Below are 21,670 nucleotides of genomic sequence, written 5' to 3'. Positions count from 1 at the left end.
TTGCTCTTGTGCAATCCCAGTTCAACATCACTAAGGAGGTGGAAGCAGCATCTGAAAACATTCTGATTGGCTGCCTAGAACACTTACATCGGAGTCGAAGCACCTCTTGTCACTGGTCCACTGAACAACTCACTGCCCTTCAGAGAATAGCTTTCATTGGTCTTAGGATTGCCATAAAATTCCAGGCATCTCTTCCAGCCCTTTGGCTCCTCGGAACCCCCCAACCAGGAGAGCAAAAATGTCACACCTCTCATCCCAACCCAATTTGAAAACCTTAGCTGTGGTACGTACCTCCAAGTGATTCTGCACTCCAAGCACCGCCTGGTCAGGACGAACCTCCTTCACACCACTGCAGCAAAGGAAAAAACATAATTACCTCAAGCAGAAGAAAGTGGAGGGTGACTGTGGTTCACAGGCATTGACCATCGCCCTAACTTTTATTGTGCTGAATCGAAACAAGTAGGACAGCTAAGGGAAAGCTTTATCCCAGTAGATGCACTAAACTACAATTCCCATCATCCCCGGTCATCAGCCATGCTTTCTGGGATCAATTAGAGTTGCTGTTCAGCAACATCTGGAGGGTCAAAGGTTCACTGGCCCTTGAGAATTTCTCTGTCACCCTTCCTGAGTCATAGTTCAATCTCTTTGCCACTATGCCAAATCAAGGCACAGAAATGTGTGAACCAGAGGTTCACACAGCCAATCTGAAGAGCAAATTAGAATAATAATAATCCCCTTTTAAAAAAGAAAAAGAACGTGCACAAGAAACCCGCATGTTGAGTGAAATAATTGCCCTATTAATAACAAAAGAACCTAACAAGGTTAAAGGCGAAGGAAAATATTTTAGCAGCAGGTGCAAAAGCAAGCGCTATCAGTACATTAGCAACAGATGTCATTTGCAATTTTAATTCTTATTATTCCTCTTCTCTTCTCTTCTCTTCGCTCTCCCTCTTCCCCGCCACCAATTTCCCATTGTCTTACCTAATGTGTCATCTAACTGAAAGGTAGAAACAGAAAATCTCAGCTGTCGGAGTGGATCCCAACATAGGAACAATGGTTTTAACTCCCCAGCCTCATGAGAAAGATCCCCCATTCCCAAAGAGACTTGGGCTGCATATGCACCTTGCATTTAAAGAGCAAGACTTCCCCCAAAGAATTCTGGGAACTATAGTTTGTTAAAAATTCTGGGCATTTTAACTCCAGGATTCCTTGGGGGGGGGCGCTACATGCTTTAAACATATGGTGTGGACACAGCCTTGATCAACTTCAGTTCCATTCTCCCGTCACAAACGCACTGAAGAGAACTAGGTAATAAATATAAGGTACCTAAAACTGGTAATATGTCACCTAAAATATGCTGTGTAGCCATGTATAAATTCTCATCCGCTTAGACAGTTAACTATGGGGTGCACCAGGTACTGGGCTAGATTAACAGAACGTCTGAGCCCACTCTGTCATGAAGCTCGCTGGGCGACCTTAGGCCAGCCACAGCCTCTTGACCTCCCTCACAGGGTCGTTGTAAGGATTAACGGAGGGGAAGGTGAACCATATACTCCTTGGAGAAAAAGGTAGAATGTAAACGCAATGAATAAGCTGTTCTGCTTACCTACTTAAGAAAGCTGGAGGGGCCAGCCAGATGGAGATGTCAGTCGTCACCTGGCATCCAGAGATCTCCATGTGGTCACAACTGGACCTGCACTAATAGCAAAACACACCTGCTGCTTGGCTAATTTTTAGCACTGTTGTCTACACTGACCAGCAGCAAATCTCCAGGGCCTCAGACTTGGAGCCTTTTCCAGTCCTACCGGGAGAGGCTGGGAAACTGAATCTGGGCCATTCTGTGTGCAAAGCAGAAGTTTTACCACTGAGCGACAGCCCTTCCTGTAACAGGAGCACAGGAAGTTTCTGTATGCCATACCAAGCCACTTGGTCCATCTAGCTCAGCATTGTCTGCACTGACTGGCAGAGGCTCTCCAGAGTTTCACGCAGGGAGCATTTGAGAATGCTTCTAAACATACCGTACTCACCAATACTTGGTCCCAAAGTATTGAAAGAACAGCAGATACCGAGTTTTTGGAGAAACCATGTTGGTTTTTCAAAAGCCGCCGTGAAATTTCAGCTATGAATCATGAATATGAAGCTCTGAACAATTAACATTGCCATTATTAATAACTGCTGGCAAATTTCACAACTGCCTGATTCTGGAAGTGGAAAGCTCTTGTTGCAATATTTAAAAAACAAACAAACACCTGTTACCCCTCCTCTTTTAAAAATACTAATTAAGAGGATAAACTGGCACCGCCGACCGGTCTCAGCAGCGTCCTGCCTGATGCAGCATGGCTTTCACCTGCGTTTGAAAGTTTAGGAGCCTGGTAACAAAAGCCCCCTCCCTTGGAGTGTCTTCCCAATTGCCTTTTCTTAAACTAATTATAGTGAGATTTTTTTTTTAAATAGAGTCCCAACGCGTTTCTTATTTTGCGATATTATTTTTTTCTCTCCGTGTTTTGGGGAGAAACAAAACTTCTTCCCCGTTTGACAGAGATCTTGATTCACCCCATTTCGCAGGCAGCTTCTTAGGCAGCCCAAATTGGTGCCATTGAAGAGATAGGGCGCTTTCACGAGGGCCTAGAGCTATCCGTGTCTCGGCTTGATTGCGATTTTTTCGGCCACAAATGGACACACCGCCAGCTGGGTAGGAGGAGCTGAGATTCCGCGGTGATTCTCTTTAGGGATAGGAGGGAAATTCCCACCTGTGAAAAAAAACGTCCAATCTCCTTTGTGATTAAAAATAATGTATTATTATTGTCGAGAAATATGGTGGATGTGTGTGTGCTGTTGTTGTTTAAATGCAGCGTTGCTTCCAACCCACCAGCCCCTTTTAAGGCTTAAAGGCTTCCTTCAAAAAACAGACTTTCCCCCTTTGTTTTTTTTTTTTTTTTGCAATTGATTTCGTTGCATTGATCTCTCCCAAGTCCAAAACACCTGAGAGCAGACTTGACGGGATCTCTCATCAGCGCAAGGTAGTACAACACAAAAGTTAAGGCATCTTGGATTCAAGACCTCTGAGTGTATGCAGAATACCGTACCTTCCCCACATTTTAAGGGACCATCTACAGACCATCTACGCTATAATTTACTGCCAGCTCCTGCTGAGCTGAAACTTGCAGGCCACATACAGTCTTCTTCGTGTAATATATGCACTCTCGCCCACCTGTGGGTTCAAGTCCTCCACCTGTATTCTTGTAAGTCGCTTTGTGATTTCAGCATGTGTGAAAGGCACACTGAAATCTAAGAAACAAGAATGGCTGAATTCGATTTGCAGCAGTTGAGGAACAGGGCATAAATTATGCAAAAATAGCAAATATTCAGGATGGATCAAAATCTATCCTGAATATTTTGTGTTTTGCATAATTTATGCCGGGGGAGTGCAACATTGTATAATTTATGCAGTGCAGAATTGAGAATCTGAATTTTGTGCGGAGTACGCACAAGGGTATTGCTTAGAGAATCAAAGATGAACCTGTGGTTCAAATCCATACTCCGTCATGAAGTTCACTGAAGTATCATGGGCTATTCAGTGTCACGTGGTAACCTACTTTACAGGGTCCTGTTGTTGTAAGCAAAGTCACTTGGATAATGCAAAGAGAGTCCAGAAGGAAAAGAAACCCTGATAACACTTTACTGAATAAACTGAACATAAACAGTGTATAATTCAGGTGAAATTAACAGAGAGGTTTTTGCCTTTCGCACTACAGGCTTTGCACATAGCAGGGAGGCATAGAACCAACTATACAGAGGGAAATCTCCAGAACTATGTAGCTAGTCGGCACACATGCTACCTCACTAGAGATCATGCCACTCTGCCTGATTGCTAAGCAGTGCCTCCCCACCTGTTTTCCCTCTTGGCTAGTTGACTTTAACGTAACAGAATTAACCCTTAAATTACAAACTGAATGATCCTTGCTGTTGCACTTCCAACAGTTGTGAGGTTAAAATGAGATGAGGGGGGGATAATGGATGTGTTGTCCCCCCAGCAGGATAAAAACTGTGGCAAATAAATAAAAACAAAAAGTTCTGGTACCAATCTACTCCTGGTCAAGATGCACTCAGATTAATACACCAGTGGAAGAAATCTAATTTCCTGGCAACATTTGGGTCTGATTTCCACAAGGCCTGTGCTACTTTTAAGAAGAAAAACCTATTCATCCCCAAAGGTTCCAATATATCAGCATTTTAAACAGATGTGCTTGATGCAACCTGCCAGACGACTTATGCAATCGGTTCTGTTTGTGTGTGTCGCTCAGTGCACAGAAAATGTTCCCACAGCTTCTGCTGACGATGTGCGGGAGGATCAGGATTAAACCAGCACATCCAGCACTTTTTATTACTTTTCAGCCACCCCAGATTAATTTAATCTGATCTGTGTGTGAGCCGCTCCATTCACAGAGTCCAGGGACGGGCGCGCCCTCTGTGTCCCTTCTGGGCTGCTGAAGTGCTGGGGGGCTTAGGAAGCTCCTAGTTTAGAGCATGATGACATCTGCCTTCTGCCATGTAGAGAGCCCTGATGGCCTCGATAGAAGGCATGTCTCACCGGGATGCCCGAAAAGCTTCCCTCTCCGAGTGCGGAACAGCAGGGCAACAAACCACACACAGACAAAGTCATTTCAGAGATTACAGCAACCACTGCCCACCCTTTCAACCGTATCTTTGGCATCCTAATGACTAGAAACGTGCTCTTTAAAAAGAAACGAAGGAAGGAAGGAAAGTGGGCTACCTACTGTTAAGAGAGACCACATTGCTTCTCTGTGGAGTGTCTCCTGATTGTGAGGAATTGAGCCCAGCGCAATGACTCCTGCAACTGGGATCCTACTCCACCTTTCGCTGGGAGCAAGGCAATTGCACACCCGTGGCAGAGACTTGGCAGCATTTGCCCAGCGCCAGTGGAGATTGATTTGAAAAAGCCAAACCTACATCTAATAATAATAATAATAATAATAATAATAATAATAATAATATCAGGATCCTCAAATGAAGGGTGGTATAGAATTTAATTGATGATGATGATAATAATAATAATAATAATAATAATAATAATAATAATAATAATAATAAATAAATAATAATAATAATAATAATATAGTCAACCCTATAGAGACACAACAAACCGCCTCCTCCAAGGATAGGCCTTCCCAAGTCAAACCAATGGTCCATCTATTTCAGTGGCTCCCAGCCTTTATGGTGCGGCAGCCCTCAAGGTTATTGTCACAGTTGTCATAAAATCATAGAACTGTAGAGTTGGAAGAGACACCTAAGGTCATCTAGCCTTTACAATATGACAACGAAACAGGAAAGTTGCAAGAGGTACCCATTCTGCTAGTTAGGGATTACAAACAATTATTATTTGGGGTTTACTTACAAAGCCAGCGACCCACTTGCATAGGATTGTGACGCGCTGGTGACCCACAGGTTGGGAAACGCTGATCTGTCTCAGTACTGCCTGCACTGACTGGCATCCACTTCCCAGAGTTTCAGACAGGGACCCCCTCTCTGAGCCCTGCTCAGAGATTGCAAGGAATGAACCTGGGACATCTTGCCTGCAAACCAGGTGCTCTTAAACTGGCCCCTTCCAATCCTTTCAGTCTACCTTACAGGCTTGTTGTAAGTAGTGCAACAAATTAACCTGTGCAAAGTGCTTGGAACCCTCTCAAACACCGTACTATACAAATGTTGAGGGCATGGGTCTTGCCAAATGTATTTAACTCCTCTGCTGAAATCAGAGGAAGTCAATACGGTAAACTGCAGCAGCAGCATCGTGTTCTAAATTAGCCTTCATCAAACTGGTTGCCCTCCAGATATTTTGGGCCACAACTCCTGCCAGCCCCAAACATCAGGTGGGCACTGGGTTGGCAGAGGATGCCCTAAACTGTCCTATTTATTATTGTCCCATGTTAACGACATTACAGTGGTACCTCGGGTTACCTTCAGGTTACGGACTCCGCTAACCCAGAAATATTACCTTGCGTTAAGAACTTTGCTTCACGATGAGAACAGAAATTGTGCTCCGGCGGCGCAGCGGCAGTGGGAGGCCCCATTAGCTAAAGTGGTGCTTCAGGTTACGAACGGACCTCCAGAATGAATTAAGTACTTAACCTGAGGTACCACTGTATTTTATTTATTTATCTGCCCCAGTACTCCTCCTGTTCAGGGGCAGAGCATCTACTTCATATTGTGGTACGGTCAGGCCCAATCCCCAATGGCATTTCTGGGGAAAGGCACCCTGCCCGAAACCCTGGAGAGTGGCTGTCAGTCAGAGCCCAGATGGACAAAAGACAACCAATGGGGTGTAGTAGTGGTTTCAGTGCCGGAAGAAGACTCTGGGAGGCCAGAGTTCAAATCCCACCACTCATCCCTGGAGCTCACTGGCAGCGACCTTGGAAGCATAGGAGCCAACTCCTAGGGGTCGAGGTCCCTTCGCCCCCCTAAAATATTTGAGGGGCCACCCCCCTTCAAATTTGACAGGCATTGCCATTCAAATAGTGTGCAAGTGCCACGTCATGCGATTACGCAGGGTGGGGCCATAGCTGTCAACTTTTCCCTTTTCTTGCGAGGAATCCTATTTGGAATAAGGGAATTTCCCTTAAAAAACGGGAAAAGTTGACAGCTATGGCCCCACCATTCAAAGTGGGCATGGCTGCTTGGAAGCCTCTCTGCCTATCCTACCTCACAGGGTTGTTGCGGGGATTCAAGGAGGAGGGGTAGAATTATGCACACCACCTTCAGCTCCTTGGAAAGGAAAGGGGGATATGAATGGAGCCATAAAAGAAATAAGCTCTGGATAGCTCGGTTGGTTGGTGGTGCTGATCATGCCAAGGTTGCAGGTGTGATCTCCATGTGGGATAGCGGCATATTCCTGCTGCATGGCCGGGGGCTGGACTAGATGATGCTCAGGGATCCCTTCCAACTCTATAATTCTATGAAGTAAAAAAAAAAAAAAGCGCGCTCCAATTCCGTCCTGTGTTCCTCTGCTCTCCAAGGTAATTGGTAGATGCTCCCTGGGTGTGTTGGTGTGTATGTGTGACACAACTCTTTGGCAAGCTCTGCAGCTCGCTCGCTCGCTGGCTCGTTCCCCAGCCAACCCCCCTGACAGCCCAGGAAGGAGAGAGAGGGAGGGAGGGAGAGAGGGAGGGAGCCGCGCGCCAAGGCGAGAGCGTGCGCGCCGACGGACTGGCGCTGCCGCCGCTCCTCCTGCGCTCAGCCCGCGCCGCTGGAGGCAAGCAGGGCGCCGGGTGGCGAGGCTGTGCGCGGGGCTCGCTGCCGCAGGAGATGCGCCTCTCCGGATTTTGAGTCGCTTTCTCTTCCACCCCCCTCTCCCAATCCCTAACCCCTACCCCCATCCCTCCAAAAACGAAGAAGAAGAAGGGGAAAAAAGAAGCCAAGATGACGGTCGAATTCGAGGAGTGCATCAAGGATTCGCCCCGATTCCGGTAAGAAAGAGTCTCGTTGATCTCCGTCTCTCTTTCTTGTTATGGTTGCAAAACGGCTCGCGCTGAAATCGATTCGGATTAAACCGCCGCCCCCCACCCCACCCCACCCCGCTCTGGTTCCCCGCCCAAGAACAAGGCGCAGTCTTGATGGGGCTGGACCAGGTCTCCCCTCGGAGCCGGTTTTCTCCATCCTCCCCCCCCTCCCCAACCCAAACCGTGACCTGCTTTTGGCGTTTGTACGGGGTGCGTTCGGCGTCGCGGTTTGGAAGCAGGTTGGCGTCACATACACACACAGTGACAGGGGTTTGTTTAATTTATTCGTTGTTAAAGGCGGGGAAAGGAAGAAATGGTCGTGGTTGGGTTGGGTTGTGCAAGGAGCAAAATGCCTCCTCTCCCCGCGTTCCCCCCTTTTTGGGGGGGAAATCTCTTTCCTGCCCTTAGAATGCAGGCGAGAGAGAGATTCAGGTTTGTTCTGTGCAAAAACCGCATGGAAGAATTCAACAGCTTTCATGGAGGATTTCATACACACACACACACACACACACACACACACACACACGAGTTGCCGTGGAACATAATGGTAGGTTTGGTAGGGAAAAGGGGGGCTTCGTTTTTCAAGCCACCCCCCTCAACATCTTGATAATGATTTTTTTTTTTTTAAGTCTCTAGTCCCTGTAAGATGAGCAGCTGGCTCTGGCAGAGAAAAAGAGAGGGGGGGGGAGAGGGAGGGAAGTCTGTCTAGGGCTGCCTGTCTAGGACTGTCTTCTTGCCTTACAAAGGCTCTTCCCCCTCTAATCTCATTAAGGGAGGTGGGAAAGAGACAGAAGGATCCAGGAAGCAGGAGTGATCAAATGGATCCACGGAAAGGCGGTTCTGTCCGATGCAAACAGCCTTGTCCCCCTTAATGAGCCTCATGAGGTCTAGCAGCATAGGTAGTGTTTTGGGAAAAGGAGAATCTAGGATGCAGGCCTGAGGATCCCCTCTACGGAGGATGGGGGCTCAATGTCATCCTCTTCTACAAGGAGTGGAAATATGGGATCCCGCCCAGCCTTAAAAAACACACACCAAAAAACTGTGTGTGTGTGTGTGTGTGTGTGTGTTTTGTCTGGCTGGGTCCCTCCAATCGCAGAGACTTGAACGCCTGGTGTTGTACAAAGGGGCACGCACGCACACACATCCATTCATCCGGAGGGATCTCAGCTGGGCGTGAGAACAGATAAAGGAAAGATGGGTGGTGTCAAGAAGCCTCGTCTAGAAAGGCAAGCCAGAAGACGTCCGGAATGGCAAAAGAAGCGAAACATTATTAATACTATTTTAATAATAATAATAAAGAGAGCGAGAGAACTCATACTGATAAAGCTGGGAGGGGGGGGTGTTGTTTCTCCTCCTGCTCCCCAAAGATGTTTTTTTTGTGCGACTAAGCGAGGAGGGAAAAGGAGAGAACTCAAGGATGGGGAGACATCAAGGTCATCTGCAGCCACGCGTGTGTGTCTGAGATGGCGGGGGACAGGGTTATGCCGCAGAGACCACCCACCAGAAAGGATGTGATGGCTCTCGTGTTCGGAGCCGTGGAGATATTGGTCAGTGATACGGGCTTAGAGTGCAGGAATGGAGCATTGCCAGCTGCAGATTTCCTGGAAGGGCAAAGGTATACCTTAAATTAGGGAGGAGAGAGACTGCGAAAGATCTTTGTATGCATCTATGCATTTAATCAGGAGTAGGGAAACTCAGGTCCAGGGGCCAGAAGTGGCCCTCAGGCCTCTCTGTCTGGCCCTCGGAAATCTCCCTCACCCTCACTGGCCCTCCTTGAGTGTTTTTGCCTGGCTGGAATGTGCCCTTGAACTCTGATCCTGCCTTTCTGCTTGCCTGGGTGGAGGGTGCAGAGGGGTGTGAGAATGCGTGTGTAGAAATTAGTCTCCTGTACAAAGGTACAATTTGCATCTGTTGCTCCACACACTATTGGCATGTGGCCCCTGGAAGGTTGCCCAGCAGGGAATGTGGCCCTCGGGCTGAAATAAGCTTCCCCCTTGCTGCATGTAATATTTGCTTGTATGTGCATGCCGGTACATCTTTGGACATATAGGTTTATATGCACAAAATGCCATAGGCTGGGCTTGTTCTTGGTCCGAGCAAAGCATCCTCTAGTGGGCTCTCTCCCTGTCTGTCTAAGATGCACTGGGCAGCTGAATCAAGACACCCTTTCCATTTCCCACAAGGCCTGTAACCCAAAATCATCCTTGGGTAATCTGGGAAGTTCAAAGTGTGGCTGAATAGCACTGTCAAATGGAAGTATTTCTCCAGGCAGTGCAAAGTATGGAATTCGCTCCCATAGGGGGCAGTGATGGCCGCCAGCTAGGATAGCTTTATAAGAGGACTGGACAAATTCACAAAGGAGAAGGCCATCAGCGGCTACTAGCCATGATGGCTGTGTCCTGCCTCCACTGTCCGAGAGTTGCTGTTGCGCCAAGATCCTGCTTGGGGACTTCCCACGGAGACATCTAGTTGGCCACCGTGAGAACAGGATGTTGGGCTAAGTAGGCCCTTGGCCTGATCCAGCAGGGCTCTTCTGATGTGCCTAGGTCTACTGACAGAGGAAAGATGTCCATGACATCTTCAAACCTGCAATTGCTGCCCCAGGCCCAGACCATAGTGCTAACGATGCTTATCTGGAGTAAGCCAGGGAGACTTACTTTTGAGTAGACATGCATTGGCCTGCATAACAATCCTGGGCCGCGCTGTCTTTCCTTTGAAGACCTCATCACCGGAGCTGCAAAAACACCAGTCGGTTTACATGGTTTGGCTAATCAATCAGAGCCGCAGAAGCTGATGAAGATTGAGGTTCCATTCCACTTGGCGAAGGCAAATTTTTAATCCGCACACCTGCAAACAAGAGGTCGGGATATTTTACAACACAGTCTTGTGCATATCCACTTAGGCGCTGCATTTGACAGGGCTTACTCCCGAGTAGGCGGGTCTAGAAACGCAGCCCTGTTGTAACAATAGCATTAAAAGAAAACTTAAAAAGTCAACCCATTAGTAATGGTCGTTTATCATTTAATAAACAAAACCTTGCAAAAAGGTGCTTTAACTGAGGTTTTGGTAATCTGCAAAGTGAATTCAGTTCAATCCAATTTAAATCAATGTGCTATTTCATTGGTTAATTTGTTGCCAGAGAGCTGATTAGTCTATCTGTTCAGCTAAGGCTGGGAAGCTCTGTATACTTTCTTGGGAGTTCGACTGACCGGCCCCCAATCTGTACCGTACACTTAAAGCACTATTTAGCAGCCATGGCTCCCCCAAAATAATCCTGAGAGTTGATAGGAGACCCCGGTTGCCCTTATAGAGCCACGACTTGCAGAGTAGTTTTACAGTCAGTCCCTCTTTCCGGGAAAGTCTGGGAATTGCAGCTCTGTGAAGGGAGTTAGGGGTTCTTGTAAGAACTCTCAACACTATTAAACTACAGTTCCCAGGATTCTTCAGTGGAAGCCAGGACTATTAAAGTGGTGTGGCGCCACTTTAAATATATGGTACAAATGTAAGTGACACTGGACTCAAGGTGGACTTTCTTCTGGGTAAACATGTCTGGACTGTCCAAGTCTCTTCCCCCAACTTTTGGTTGATAATGGTACTCATCAGATTATCATCCACTTCCTGCTGTGGGGCAGAGATGTTGGGAAGACCTGGTGCCAGACCCTCAGTATCCCAGCAGCACCAACCACTGACACTTGCTCTGTATCAGCCTTTGAAAAACCATCTGCAGCCAGAAAGTGCCAATTAAATTTCCTGCAGAGCAGCCTTCCCTAGAATTATCTCCAATTCCTACTCAGAGTGGACTCATGGAAGTTAACAAAGCTAAATTAGCCATGCACCTCAATCTCAAGAAGTCTATTTTGAATAGGGCTAATACTGGGCACAGCCCCATATCTGGTGCTTTCCAGAGGTTTTGGAGTACAGATCCCATCAACTCCAGACACCATGGAAAGTTAAGGGATGCTGGAAGTTGTGGTGAACTATATACAGAGAGAGAGACGACTGACTGACTACCAGGTTGGGTGCAAGATTTAAATGGGAGTTCCAGGACCCAACAAGCTCACCAGGTCCACCTCACCAGGTGAGGAAGAGGGCCTCTAACATAGCAGCAGATCCACTAAAGCGTGCTTTGCCTAGGGCATCTCCAAACCTACTTGTGGCTCTGACATCAGGAAAGGTATAGGCAGGTCGTCTACTGTAATGTTCTGCTCCCATGCAGGAGCCCACAGAGAAAGCAACAAGACTGGTCAAAGATTGCTGGACCACAGACAGCTCTGAGTGAGCTTTGTATACCTTGTATACCTCCTTCAAGCAACATTGGCTCTGGCCTATTGCTTCCTAGGAGGCATCTGGTTGGGAAAAGGTGTCCATGAAGGTCCAGGGTCTGGCACACTGGCCTCGCTGTCTTCTGCCATCAGCTCTGAGCCCGGACCTGGCTCCCCAACTCTGTGTCCAGATCACTGCTGGGTACAGAAGTCATGACCTCTACCCTCATTAAAAATCTGTGCTTCATCATGCAACTGACCTAGGAAAAGGGGATTACAGTGGTACCTCAGGTTAAGAACTTAATTTGTTCCGGAGGTCCGTTCTTAACCTGAAACTGTTCTTAACCTGAAGCACCACTTTAGCTAATGGGGCTTCCCGCTGCTGCTGTGCCACCGCCGCGGAATTTCTGTTCTCATCCTGAAGCAAAGTTCTTAACCCGAGGTACTATTTCTGGGTTAGTGGAGTCTTTAACCTGAAGCGTCTGTAACTTGAAGCGTATGTAACCCGAGGTACCACTGTACTGGTGTTAGGAAGCATTGCTGCCTCTAGCTGTGGAGGCAGAGCATAGCTATTTGGGCTAGTACCCATTTATATTTTTATCCTCCATGAATTTGTCTACTCCTCTTTTAATGCCATCCAAGTTGGTGGCCATTTCTCCCTCTTCCGGAAGCGAGCTCCATAGTTTAACTAAGCACTGTGTTGAAAAGCCCTTTCTTCTGTTTGTACTGACTCTTCCAACATTCTGCTTCATTGGGTGATCCTGAGTTCAAATCCTATGAGTTAGGGTGAAAAACTCTCTTTTTAAAAATATTGTTTCCACCCATGCATCATTTTATAAATGTGTATTATATTCTGCCCCTACCCACCTCATAAGAATGAGAAAAATTAGGTTACGGTGGTACCTCAGGTTAAGTACTTAATTTGTTCTGGAGGTCCGTACTTAACCTGAAACTGTTCTTAACCTGAAGCACCACTTTAGCTAATGGGGCCTCCCGCTGCCGCCACACCCCCAGAGCACGATTTCTGTTCTCATCCTGAAGCAAAGTTCTTAACCTGAAGCACTATTTCCGGGTTAGTGGAGTCTGTAACCTGAAGCGTATGTAACCCGCGTTACCACTGTATATCCAAGATTTCTCCTGCTTTCCTGTCTCGGGAGACAACGAAGAAGTGTGTCTTTGGGAGTGAAGTCAAACCGTTGGAATGCTGCAGCGCCTACTGTGGCTGTAGAGACCAATATGGGAGAGACATGCTTTGTTGCAGCTGGGGCAGATGGAGGTGTCCGGTTGTGCTGCTGCAGATGCACCGTGACGTTTCTTCTCTCTGTGCTCCTCCCAGTGGTCATTCTTCTTCTGGTCACTGCTATGGATTCATAACTTGGCTGCCTGTCTCCAGGCACTGCGGTTGACTGCAAGGGATTGATATTGCCAGCCTTCACGTGATGCTCGCAGACAACTTTGTAGCACAGAGTTGGTCTGTCAACAGGCCTGGCGCCTGAAGCCAGCTCCCCATAGAGCACATCCTTGGGGGAACCTACCATCTTCCATTCTGTGGACATGACCAAACTAGCAGGACCTAAGCACAACGAATCCCCGCGACTGGGTGAGCTCCCATTGCTCGGTCCCTGCTCCTGCCAACCTAGCAGTTCGAAAGTACGTCAAAGTGCAAGTAGATAAATAGGTACCACTCCAGCTGGAAGGTAAACGGTGTTTCCATGCGCTGCTCTGGTTTGCCAGAAGCGGCTTAGTCATGCTGGCCACATGACCAGCTGTACGCCGGCTCCCTCAGTCAGTAAAGCAAGATGAGCGCCGCAACCCCAGAGTCGGCCACGACTGGACCTAATGGTCAGGGGCCCCTTTAAGCACAACAGCTTTCCCCACTTCTGACTCCCAGGAGCTTTGAATTCAGCAGTGGAGGTAAAGCATAACCCTAAGAGCTGGTAGTCATTGATAGCTTTCTCCTCCGTGAGTTGGTTACATCCTCATCTAAGTTGGTGGCCCTCACTGTTGCTTGTGGGAGAAAATTCCATAGTTTAACTCTGTACTTTGTGAAGGTCCTCCGTTTGCCAAGTCTAGGCAGTTGGCCAGAGTTTTGATTTCCTTCCGTTCATCCTTGGCTTTTCTCCTCCTCTCCCCCCCCCCCGCCCCAAGCTGCAAACGAGCCCCTGTACACATCGATTAAACGCGGCACACACAAAAAGCCATTTGATGCACTCGTGCGATTCTGCATGATGTCGGGGATCGCTTGTGCACATCAGTAAGGAGGAGCGGAATAAAAGACCAGAATAAATGGAAGGAAATTCAAGCTGCAGTAACCTTTTCTATTTCTGGAATTAGTTCTCGGTGGTGTCGGTGGGAAATCTGATTCAGTTTGGATTTAAAAGCAAATCTGCTTCGTTCACACTTTTTTGGTACAATTCATGGGCCAACATGCATCTGCCCTTCGAAATCCTCACTTCTCCAGATTTTGCATCATGGTGATGTGTACAAAACTGCAGATATTTGTGATGATAAACATACAAAATGCAACATTCTATGGGAAATAACTTTGCAAAAGCGTGTATATTGGGCAGAATTGTATACAGATTTCATGGAAGATACTAGCATTAAAATGTTGATGAATTCTTAGGAGGGCTTTTAAAAGAAACAAATAAATTGCAAACTGAGATGGAAATGTGGAGTGCTGAACTTTTATTTCGTAAAATTTATAAACCACTTGATTGTAAAAGCAAAACTCTGAAAGGGGCTTACAAAAAAGTACACTCCGAAAAATGAGAAACAGAGAGAAACCAAAATTTGTCTGTTCCTACTTAGAAATTAGTAATGAAGGCCACATCTACACTATGCATTTAAAATACAAATGATACTACTTTAAACAGTCATGGCTCCCCCCCAAAGAATCCTGGGAACTGTAGTTTATGAAGGGTGCTGAGAGTGCACAGAGCTTCAATTCCCAGAGTGGTTTAAGAATCAGCTCATCTTCCAAGGGAACTTTGGGAATAGTAGATTTGAGCATAATTTATGGCTGGGGCTGATGGGAGTTGTAGTTAAACAAGATCTTTCACATCACTGCTCTAATGGTTCAACCAGGGACTCATTGGTTATTTTCTATTCTCGTTTTGTATTTTTTTGTTGTGAACCACCCTGGGCTCTTCAGATGAAGCGTGGTATACAAATTTAATATAGTAGAATAATCATTTCCACAAGGAACCATGTGCTTCACCACTAGGGATGGGTGAATCAGCCCATTTTGGTCTCACTCTGGTTCTCACTTTTCTAGCCTTAAGTTCCATTTTTCACATTTCCCACCCAAGTTTGCAAATCTCTCTCTCTCTTTTAGCCCTTAAAAAAATCACCAGTAAATTTCTCCTGAGGTATACACATATGGGTGAAATTTTGCACAACAAACACATTTTTGCACAGCCATTTTCCTAAACATAATGACTTTATGTTATTTTCACTAATTTTCATTAATATGCACACTTTACCCCAGTTTATGCATTTCTTTCCTTTTTATTTTCACACATTCCTTGGTTGGAATTTTGCATTGCAAAATTCAGAGAAGTGCAAATTTCGAGGGACGGCTGTGTTTCATTTTGCATATTGCTTTTGAAAGTGTGATTTGTGTAGATACGCCTTTATTTATTTATTTATTTGTTGTATTTGTGTTTTGCCTTTTCCTCTCCAAGGGGCTCATGGTGGTATACATTGTTCTGCCAATTGTCATTTAATCCCCACAACAGCCCTGCGAGGTAGGTTAGTCTGAGAAGCACTAAGTGGCCCAGTGAGCTTCATGGCGGAGTGAGGATTTGAACCCTGGTCTCCAGGGTCCTAGTCCAACACTCTAACCACTACACACACTGGCTCTAAATGGGAACTGTATCATATGTCTCCCACATCCCTTATATACCCACTGCGTTGTCGTCTCTCCCTGCCGACCCAGATTCCCCATCTTACATTTGAAGAAAGTCGGAACAGATACCCAGGCAGAACAAACACTTGGAGCAACAGATCCAGGGAATTATATGCATTCCTACTATGAACAGGAACCCAAGTGGCTGATATAAATAACAGCTAGTGCCTGTTTATGGGATGCGGGTGGCGCTGTGGGTTAAACCACAGAGCCTAGGACTTGCCGATCAGAAGGTCGGCGGTTCGAATCCCCGCCACGGGGTGACCTCCCGTTGCTCAGTCCCTGCTCCTGCCAACCTAGCAGTTCAAAAGCACGTCAAAAGTGCAAGTAGATAAATAGGTACCGCTCCGGCGGGCAGGTAAATGGTGTTTCCGTGCGCTGCTCTGGTTTGCCAGAAGTGGCTTTGTCATGCTGGCCACATGACCTGGAAGCTGTACGCCGGCTCCCTCGGCCAATAAAGCGAGATGAGTGCCGCAACCCCAGAGTCGGCCATGATCAGGGTCCCTTTACCTTTAGTGCCTATTGAGCTGCTCTCAGACTGCATGGTACATTTTCTTTTGGGCCTCACTCAAATGCCTCTGATGGCTTAGCCCAGCAAACAGAGGAGAGCCTCGGAGGGGTTGCCCACCAGTGCCTCCATAGCATCATGCCAGAGCAGTGACTTCACCGGCCAGATGTCTCTGTCCCTGTGGCCATCACCCTTTGCTAGGTGACGTCAAGATGAATTGTATAGGTCTGCGTGTTTATTTACTTAGTGGCTGAGCACGAGTAGGCTTGGGGCCAAATGCCTTTGCTTGCTGGGAGTGAGGCTGGGCTATTCATTAGGGTCCCATTGTTGCAAGCACAATCCCCACTGTCCGATTTGTGGCCCAATATTCTCGATCTCTGTTGGCTTTTGTAATGGAGAACCTTTCCCAGCATGAGGCCTGCGTTTCCAAACCCCAGGGGTGTTCTCAACCCTGGGTGTCTGGGCTGTTTGTGGTTACTCAGAAGTGACAGAAACGCACACTCTGCACATTCTCAGAGGCACTGGGACTCCACACATTCCAGCACATTGGAAACAGATGCTGGGCTGGCTCTCGCAGCAAGTGCTGACTGAAAGGGAAATCCCTCAGAATTCGATGACTGCCTAACATTCTTTCGGGGTGATACATCCTTTAATATCTCGTGCAATTAAAGGGGGTGGGGAAAAACAGCAACAAACCATCAAACTCATTCAATCATCTGTGTCACCGATTCAGGTGAAAACACATCCATTTGCTCTTTTAATCGCCCCGCCGAAACAGTACACCTATGATCTCCTCCTCTCATATATATGTCATGATCTGTGGCAAGTCATTTCAAGCTGGGCGCTGTGAGTAATTCGTTAAGTAAGAAATGGCAGTATGCTTCTGAATGCCAGATGCTGGGAATCACGAGTAGGGAGAAAGTGCTGTTATGTGTGGGTCCTGCTTGTGGGCTTTCCAGAGGGGCATCTGCTTGGCCATTGTGAAAACAGGATGCTGGACGAGATGGGTCTGATCCAGTAGACTCCTCTTTTGTAGCTCTGGTGAGACCAAATGCCTGTCTGCTGTGCGATTCAGGACTCATGTCTTGCTGCCTTTCCCATCAGCCTCTGCTGGATGAGGGTCGTTTTTCTGTGTCTCTGAGTCATATGCAGTCGGACCAGTCAGGGTTGAGATGGACTTCCATCACGAAAAAGAAGCTCATGGCACTGTGTGGAGATGCTTTGAGCTGGTTCCTCAAGACAAGTTGCTTCTTGCGTACTTAAGAGTGAATGGACACGGATGGCGCTGTGGGTTAAACCACAGAGCCTAGGACTTGCTGATCAGAAGGTCAGCGGTTCAAATCCCTGTGGCGGGGTGAGCTCCCGTTGCTCGGTCCCAGCTCCTGCTAACCTAGCAGTTCGAAAGCACGTCAAAGTGCAAGTAGATACCTTTTCCGGCGGAAAGGTAAACAGTGTTTCCGTGCGCTGCTCTGGTTCACCAGAAGCGGCTTAGTCATGCTGGCCACATGACCCGGAAGCTGTATGCTGGCTCCCTCGACCAATAAAGCGAGATGAGCGCCGCAACCCCAGAGTCGGCCACAACTGGACCTAATGGGTCAGGGGTCCCTTTACCTTTACTTTACTACTTAAGAGAGAAGCAGCTGCCCACCTAAGCTATTCTGTCCTATATCACCTGGGAGACCAGGGTTCAAATCCCCACTCAGGCATGAAGCTCACTGGGTGACCCTGGGCCAGGCACCTTCTCTCAGCCTAACCTACCTCACAGGGTTGTTGTGAAGATGAAATGGAGGAGAGGAGAAATGTGTACACCACCTTGAGCTCTTTGGAAGAAAAGGTGGTATATAAATATAATAAATTATCATAATAACAATAGTCTTCAGGTGTGGTCAAGGATACTGTTCAGTCTCCAGTGTTTGAAGTAAGGGCATCTCCAGATGGTCCATTTATTGAGCCTCCATCCTTATTTATTTGCAGGGAGATTAGATAAAGTTTGCTATTTAATGATGTATTTCTGGGGAAGCTAAAGAATGTTGTGTCCAGTCATGTACTAGTCCTGCTTTTTCCCTTATTGCAGAAAGCCTGATATTTGGGGGGAAGCAGGGTTTTTACACAAGACCTCCCAATCAGCTATCTATACCACAAATTTAGAGCACATGGCTTCCCCAAAGAAACTTGAGAACTGCAGTTTGTTACGGGTGCTGGCAATTCTCACTAAACTACAATTCCCAGTATATTTGCTAGAAGCCACGTGCTTTAAATGTGTGAAGGTGACCAGAATTGTGTGGCCTGAATCTGCCGGGTTGTGATTGGATCCCACCTGAAAACACCAACCGTCTAGGAAAGCCCTACAATTCATCTGCCAGCCCAGCCAGATTCTGCAGGTGGAATTGAGGGTGGGGGCACTATTTTGCTTTTCCCCCTTTGCAGCAAAAATGAGGCACCTTCTCTTCCATATGCATCCATAATTTTTTTTCAAAGGGAGCCTCTTGAGTTGAGCTGCTGAGTTGGGATATATAATTTGCAAAATTTGACGCTATCAAGCCCGGGCTCAATAGGGACTGGGTGTGGCTCGCTGTACAGAAATTAATGGTCCCTCTCTAGGTGTTTCTATATGCTATCTTTGCCTCGCCTTTTGGAGCAGGCCACACCTACTCCAATTGGAACTTGTCTTTTGACTGGATCTCATTGTAATTTATTCTTCCCTGTGGAATATCCTTTGGGGTTTATTGACCTTTTGGCATTCCCCCTCCCCCTTGGAAAAACATTCCCACTGAGGTTAACAATTCAAGAAGCACACAAAGCAGAACTATAAAAGCTTTTGCCACAATAAGTTTTTCAAGGTGCTGCAAAGCTCTTTGTTCTTTTCCTTACTGCAAAGACTCAGCAGAATTACCTGTCCTCAGATGAATCTGGTTTACAGCCTTTCTACCTGAGTCATTAGGCTTGGGGCAGGGAGTGTGACCTGCTCCCGAAGCATATGAATTGGCAAAGCACGACAGATAGCACACACAGATTTCTAAAAACGGACAATCGCTTCTCAGTTGTGAATGAGCAAGCACCCAGTTCCCTGCTGAGCCCAACTCTGATGACGCCAAACTTTGCAAACTTTGCTTCACACCGGGCTCTCTCTCAGAAATTTTAGTTTGCCGCCAAAGTGCAACATCGACACACTAGAATTTGCAGCTGGAATGATCAAGGAACCAAGACCATTCAGAGCAGTGACTCAGACTAGGAACATGATCTGACCTGGTTCATCTAAGGGTAGATCATTTGCACCTTTGGCACTGTAAAAGTAAATCTTTGGGATGGTAAAAATGCCAGTAGAACCTCCAGTTTTAATTCAATGGGTTTTAATTCAGGGTGGGAGAAGTGTGCTGCAGCTCCCATAAATTTTGGAACCTCCAGTCTGTAGGCTGGTTCCTTTTGTGCACCTTGTAGAGGCATGCATAGTTTGAGCTCAGGTAAACACACCTAATTACCTTGAAAGACCTGTTTGGAGTGCATTTTTCCCCTTCCGCTTGATGCTGTCATCCAGTTGGCACACAGACGCCTTTTGTCGCCTGGCTAATGCAGTCACAGTTGTTCCTCAGTCACCCAAAAAGCATTGCTGACTCCTCATCATGCACAGTTAGGAAACTCAGAGATGCAAAGCAAAGACCTTAGGAAACTGCCTTTTGCCAGTTCAAGACAATTTTCTACAAATTTCAGTGGGTGTACTGTGAATATAAAGGGACACGGGTGGTGCTGTGGGTTAAACCACAGAGCCTAGGACTTGCTGATCAGAAGGTTGGCAGTTCAAATCCCCGCGACGGGGTGAGCTCCCGTTGCTTGGTCCCTGCTCCTGCCAACCTAGCAGTTTGAAAGCGTGTCAAAGTGCAAGTAGATAAATAGGTACCACTCCGGCGGGAAAGTAAACGGTGTTTCAAAAGGAATTTCAAAAGGAATCACAAAAGTAATAAAAAAGAATAAAAAAAGAAACAAAAAATACAAAATACAGAAAAAATAAAGACAATTAAAAATAAATCCATCTTTCCATGTCTTGCCTTTCATTTACTTGTTTCCCTGACCTCCTCACACCTCCCTTTTTTGTATTCCAGTTCAAATGGTTAATTCAGCAAATCCTTTCCCTCTTTGTTTTTCTCTTAGTTCTTTATCTTAACATATTATAGCTTTATATTTTCATCTATTAACAAACAATTTTACATACTCCTTTTTAACATTGTTGCTAAAACCGCTTCATTTCATTCCGACATCATTTTAACATTCATTAATTTTACAGTGTTTCTGTAGATAATCTTTAAATTTCTTCCAATCTTCTTCCACTGACTCTTCTCCCTGGTCTCAGATTCTGCCAGTCATTTCCGCCAATTCCATATAGTCTATCACCTTCATCTGCCATTCTTCCAGGGTGGGTAGATCTTGTGTCTTCCAATACTTTGCAATGAGTAATCTTGCTGCTGTTGTAGCATACATAAAGAAAGTTCTATCTTTCTTTAACACCAATTGGCCGACCATGCCCAGGAGAAAGGCCTCTGGTTTCTTCAGGAAGGTATATTTAAATACCTTTTTCATTTCATTATAAATCATCTCCCAGAAAGCCTTAATCCTTGGGCACGTCCACCAAAGGTGAAAGAATGTACCTTCATTTTCTTTACATTTCCAACATTTGTTATCGGGCAAATGGTAGATTTTTGCAAGCTTGACTGGTGTCATGTACCACCTGTATATCATTTTCATAATATTCTCTCTTAAGGCATTACATGCCGTGAATTTCATACCTGTGGTCCACAACTGTTCCCAGTCAGCAAACATAATGTTATGTCCAACATCTTGTGCCCATTTAATCATAGCAGATTTAACCGTTTTATCCTGAGTATTCCATTTCAACAGCAAGTTATACATTCTTGATAGTATCTTAGTTTTGGGATCTAACAGTTCTGTTTCCAATTTTGATTTTTCCACCTGGAAGCCAATTTTTTTGTCCAAATTGTAAGCCTCCCTTATTTGATAATAATGAAGCCAGCCAGTCTCGCACTTTATCTTTTAGTTTCTCAAAACTCTGCAGTTTCAATTTGTCTCCTTCTTGTTCCAAAATCTCCCAATATTTCGGCCATTTGGCCTCCATATTGAGCTTTTTCTGAGCCTTCGCTTCCATCGGTGATAACCACCTTGGGGTTTTGTTTTCAAGTAAATCTTTATATCTTATCCAGACATTAAACAATGCTTTCCTGACAATATGATTTTAAATGCTTTGTGTGCTTTAACCTTGTCATACCACATATATGCATGCCACCCAAAAACGTTATTAAAACCTTCTAAATCCAAAATGTCTGTGTTCTCAAGAAGCAGCCATTCTTTCAGCCAGCAAAATGCTGCTGCTTCATAATAGAGTTTAAGGTCTGGCAGGGCAAATCCACCTCTTTCTTTTACATCAGTTAGTATTTTAAATTTTATTCTGGGCTTCTTGCCCTGC

General features: G+C 46.2%; 2 protein-coding genes across 8 annotated transcripts in view; one reads left to right on the top strand and one right to left on the bottom strand.

Moving 5' to 3' along the window:
- Nucleotides 1–21,670, bottom strand: part of PUSL1 (pseudouridine synthase like 1) — a 102,710-nt gene that overhangs the window by 56,973 nt on the left and 24,067 nt on the right. For 2 of the 5 annotated variants that reach the window (XR_014551660.1, XM_083628883.1), the window contains exons 1-2: nt 2,028–2,350; nt 292–349 (exon numbers count right to left, since the gene is read on the bottom strand). Coding sequence is in view for 1 of the 5 variants with exons in the window: in XM_083628883.1 (XP_083485009.1) it covers nt 292–349; nt 2,028–2,086 (117 nt within the window). In the remaining 4 variants the exon portion in view is untranslated. Of the gene's footprint in view, nt 1–291; nt 350–2,018; nt 2,364–10,174; nt 10,365–21,670 lie in introns of those variants that run through there. The other 3 variants (XR_014551657.1, XR_014551658.1, XR_014551659.1) reach the window with 3 other exon arrangements.
- ACAP3 (ArfGAP with coiled-coil, ankyrin repeat and PH domains 3) overlaps nt 7,228–21,670 on the top strand; it is a 160,903-nt gene continuing 146,460 nt past the window's right edge. For 2 of the 3 annotated variants that reach the window (XM_083628615.1, XM_083628614.1), the window contains exon 1: nt 7,229–7,484. In XM_083628615.1, the coding sequence (XP_083484741.1) occupies nt 7,438–7,484 (47 nt within the window). In that variant the 5' untranslated portion in view covers nt 7,229–7,437. Of the gene's footprint in view, nt 7,485–21,670 lie in introns of all 3 variants that reach the window. The other variant, XM_083628613.1, reaches the window with a different exon arrangement.

Source organism: Podarcis filfolensis (assembly GCF_964270895.1).
Source record: "Podarcis filfolensis genome assembly, chromosome: 8".
In the NCBI taxonomy this organism is placed as follows: Eukaryota; Metazoa; Chordata; class Lepidosauria; order Squamata; family Lacertidae; genus Podarcis; species Podarcis filfolensis.
This window is presented reverse-complemented; position numbering and strand designations above follow the sequence as displayed.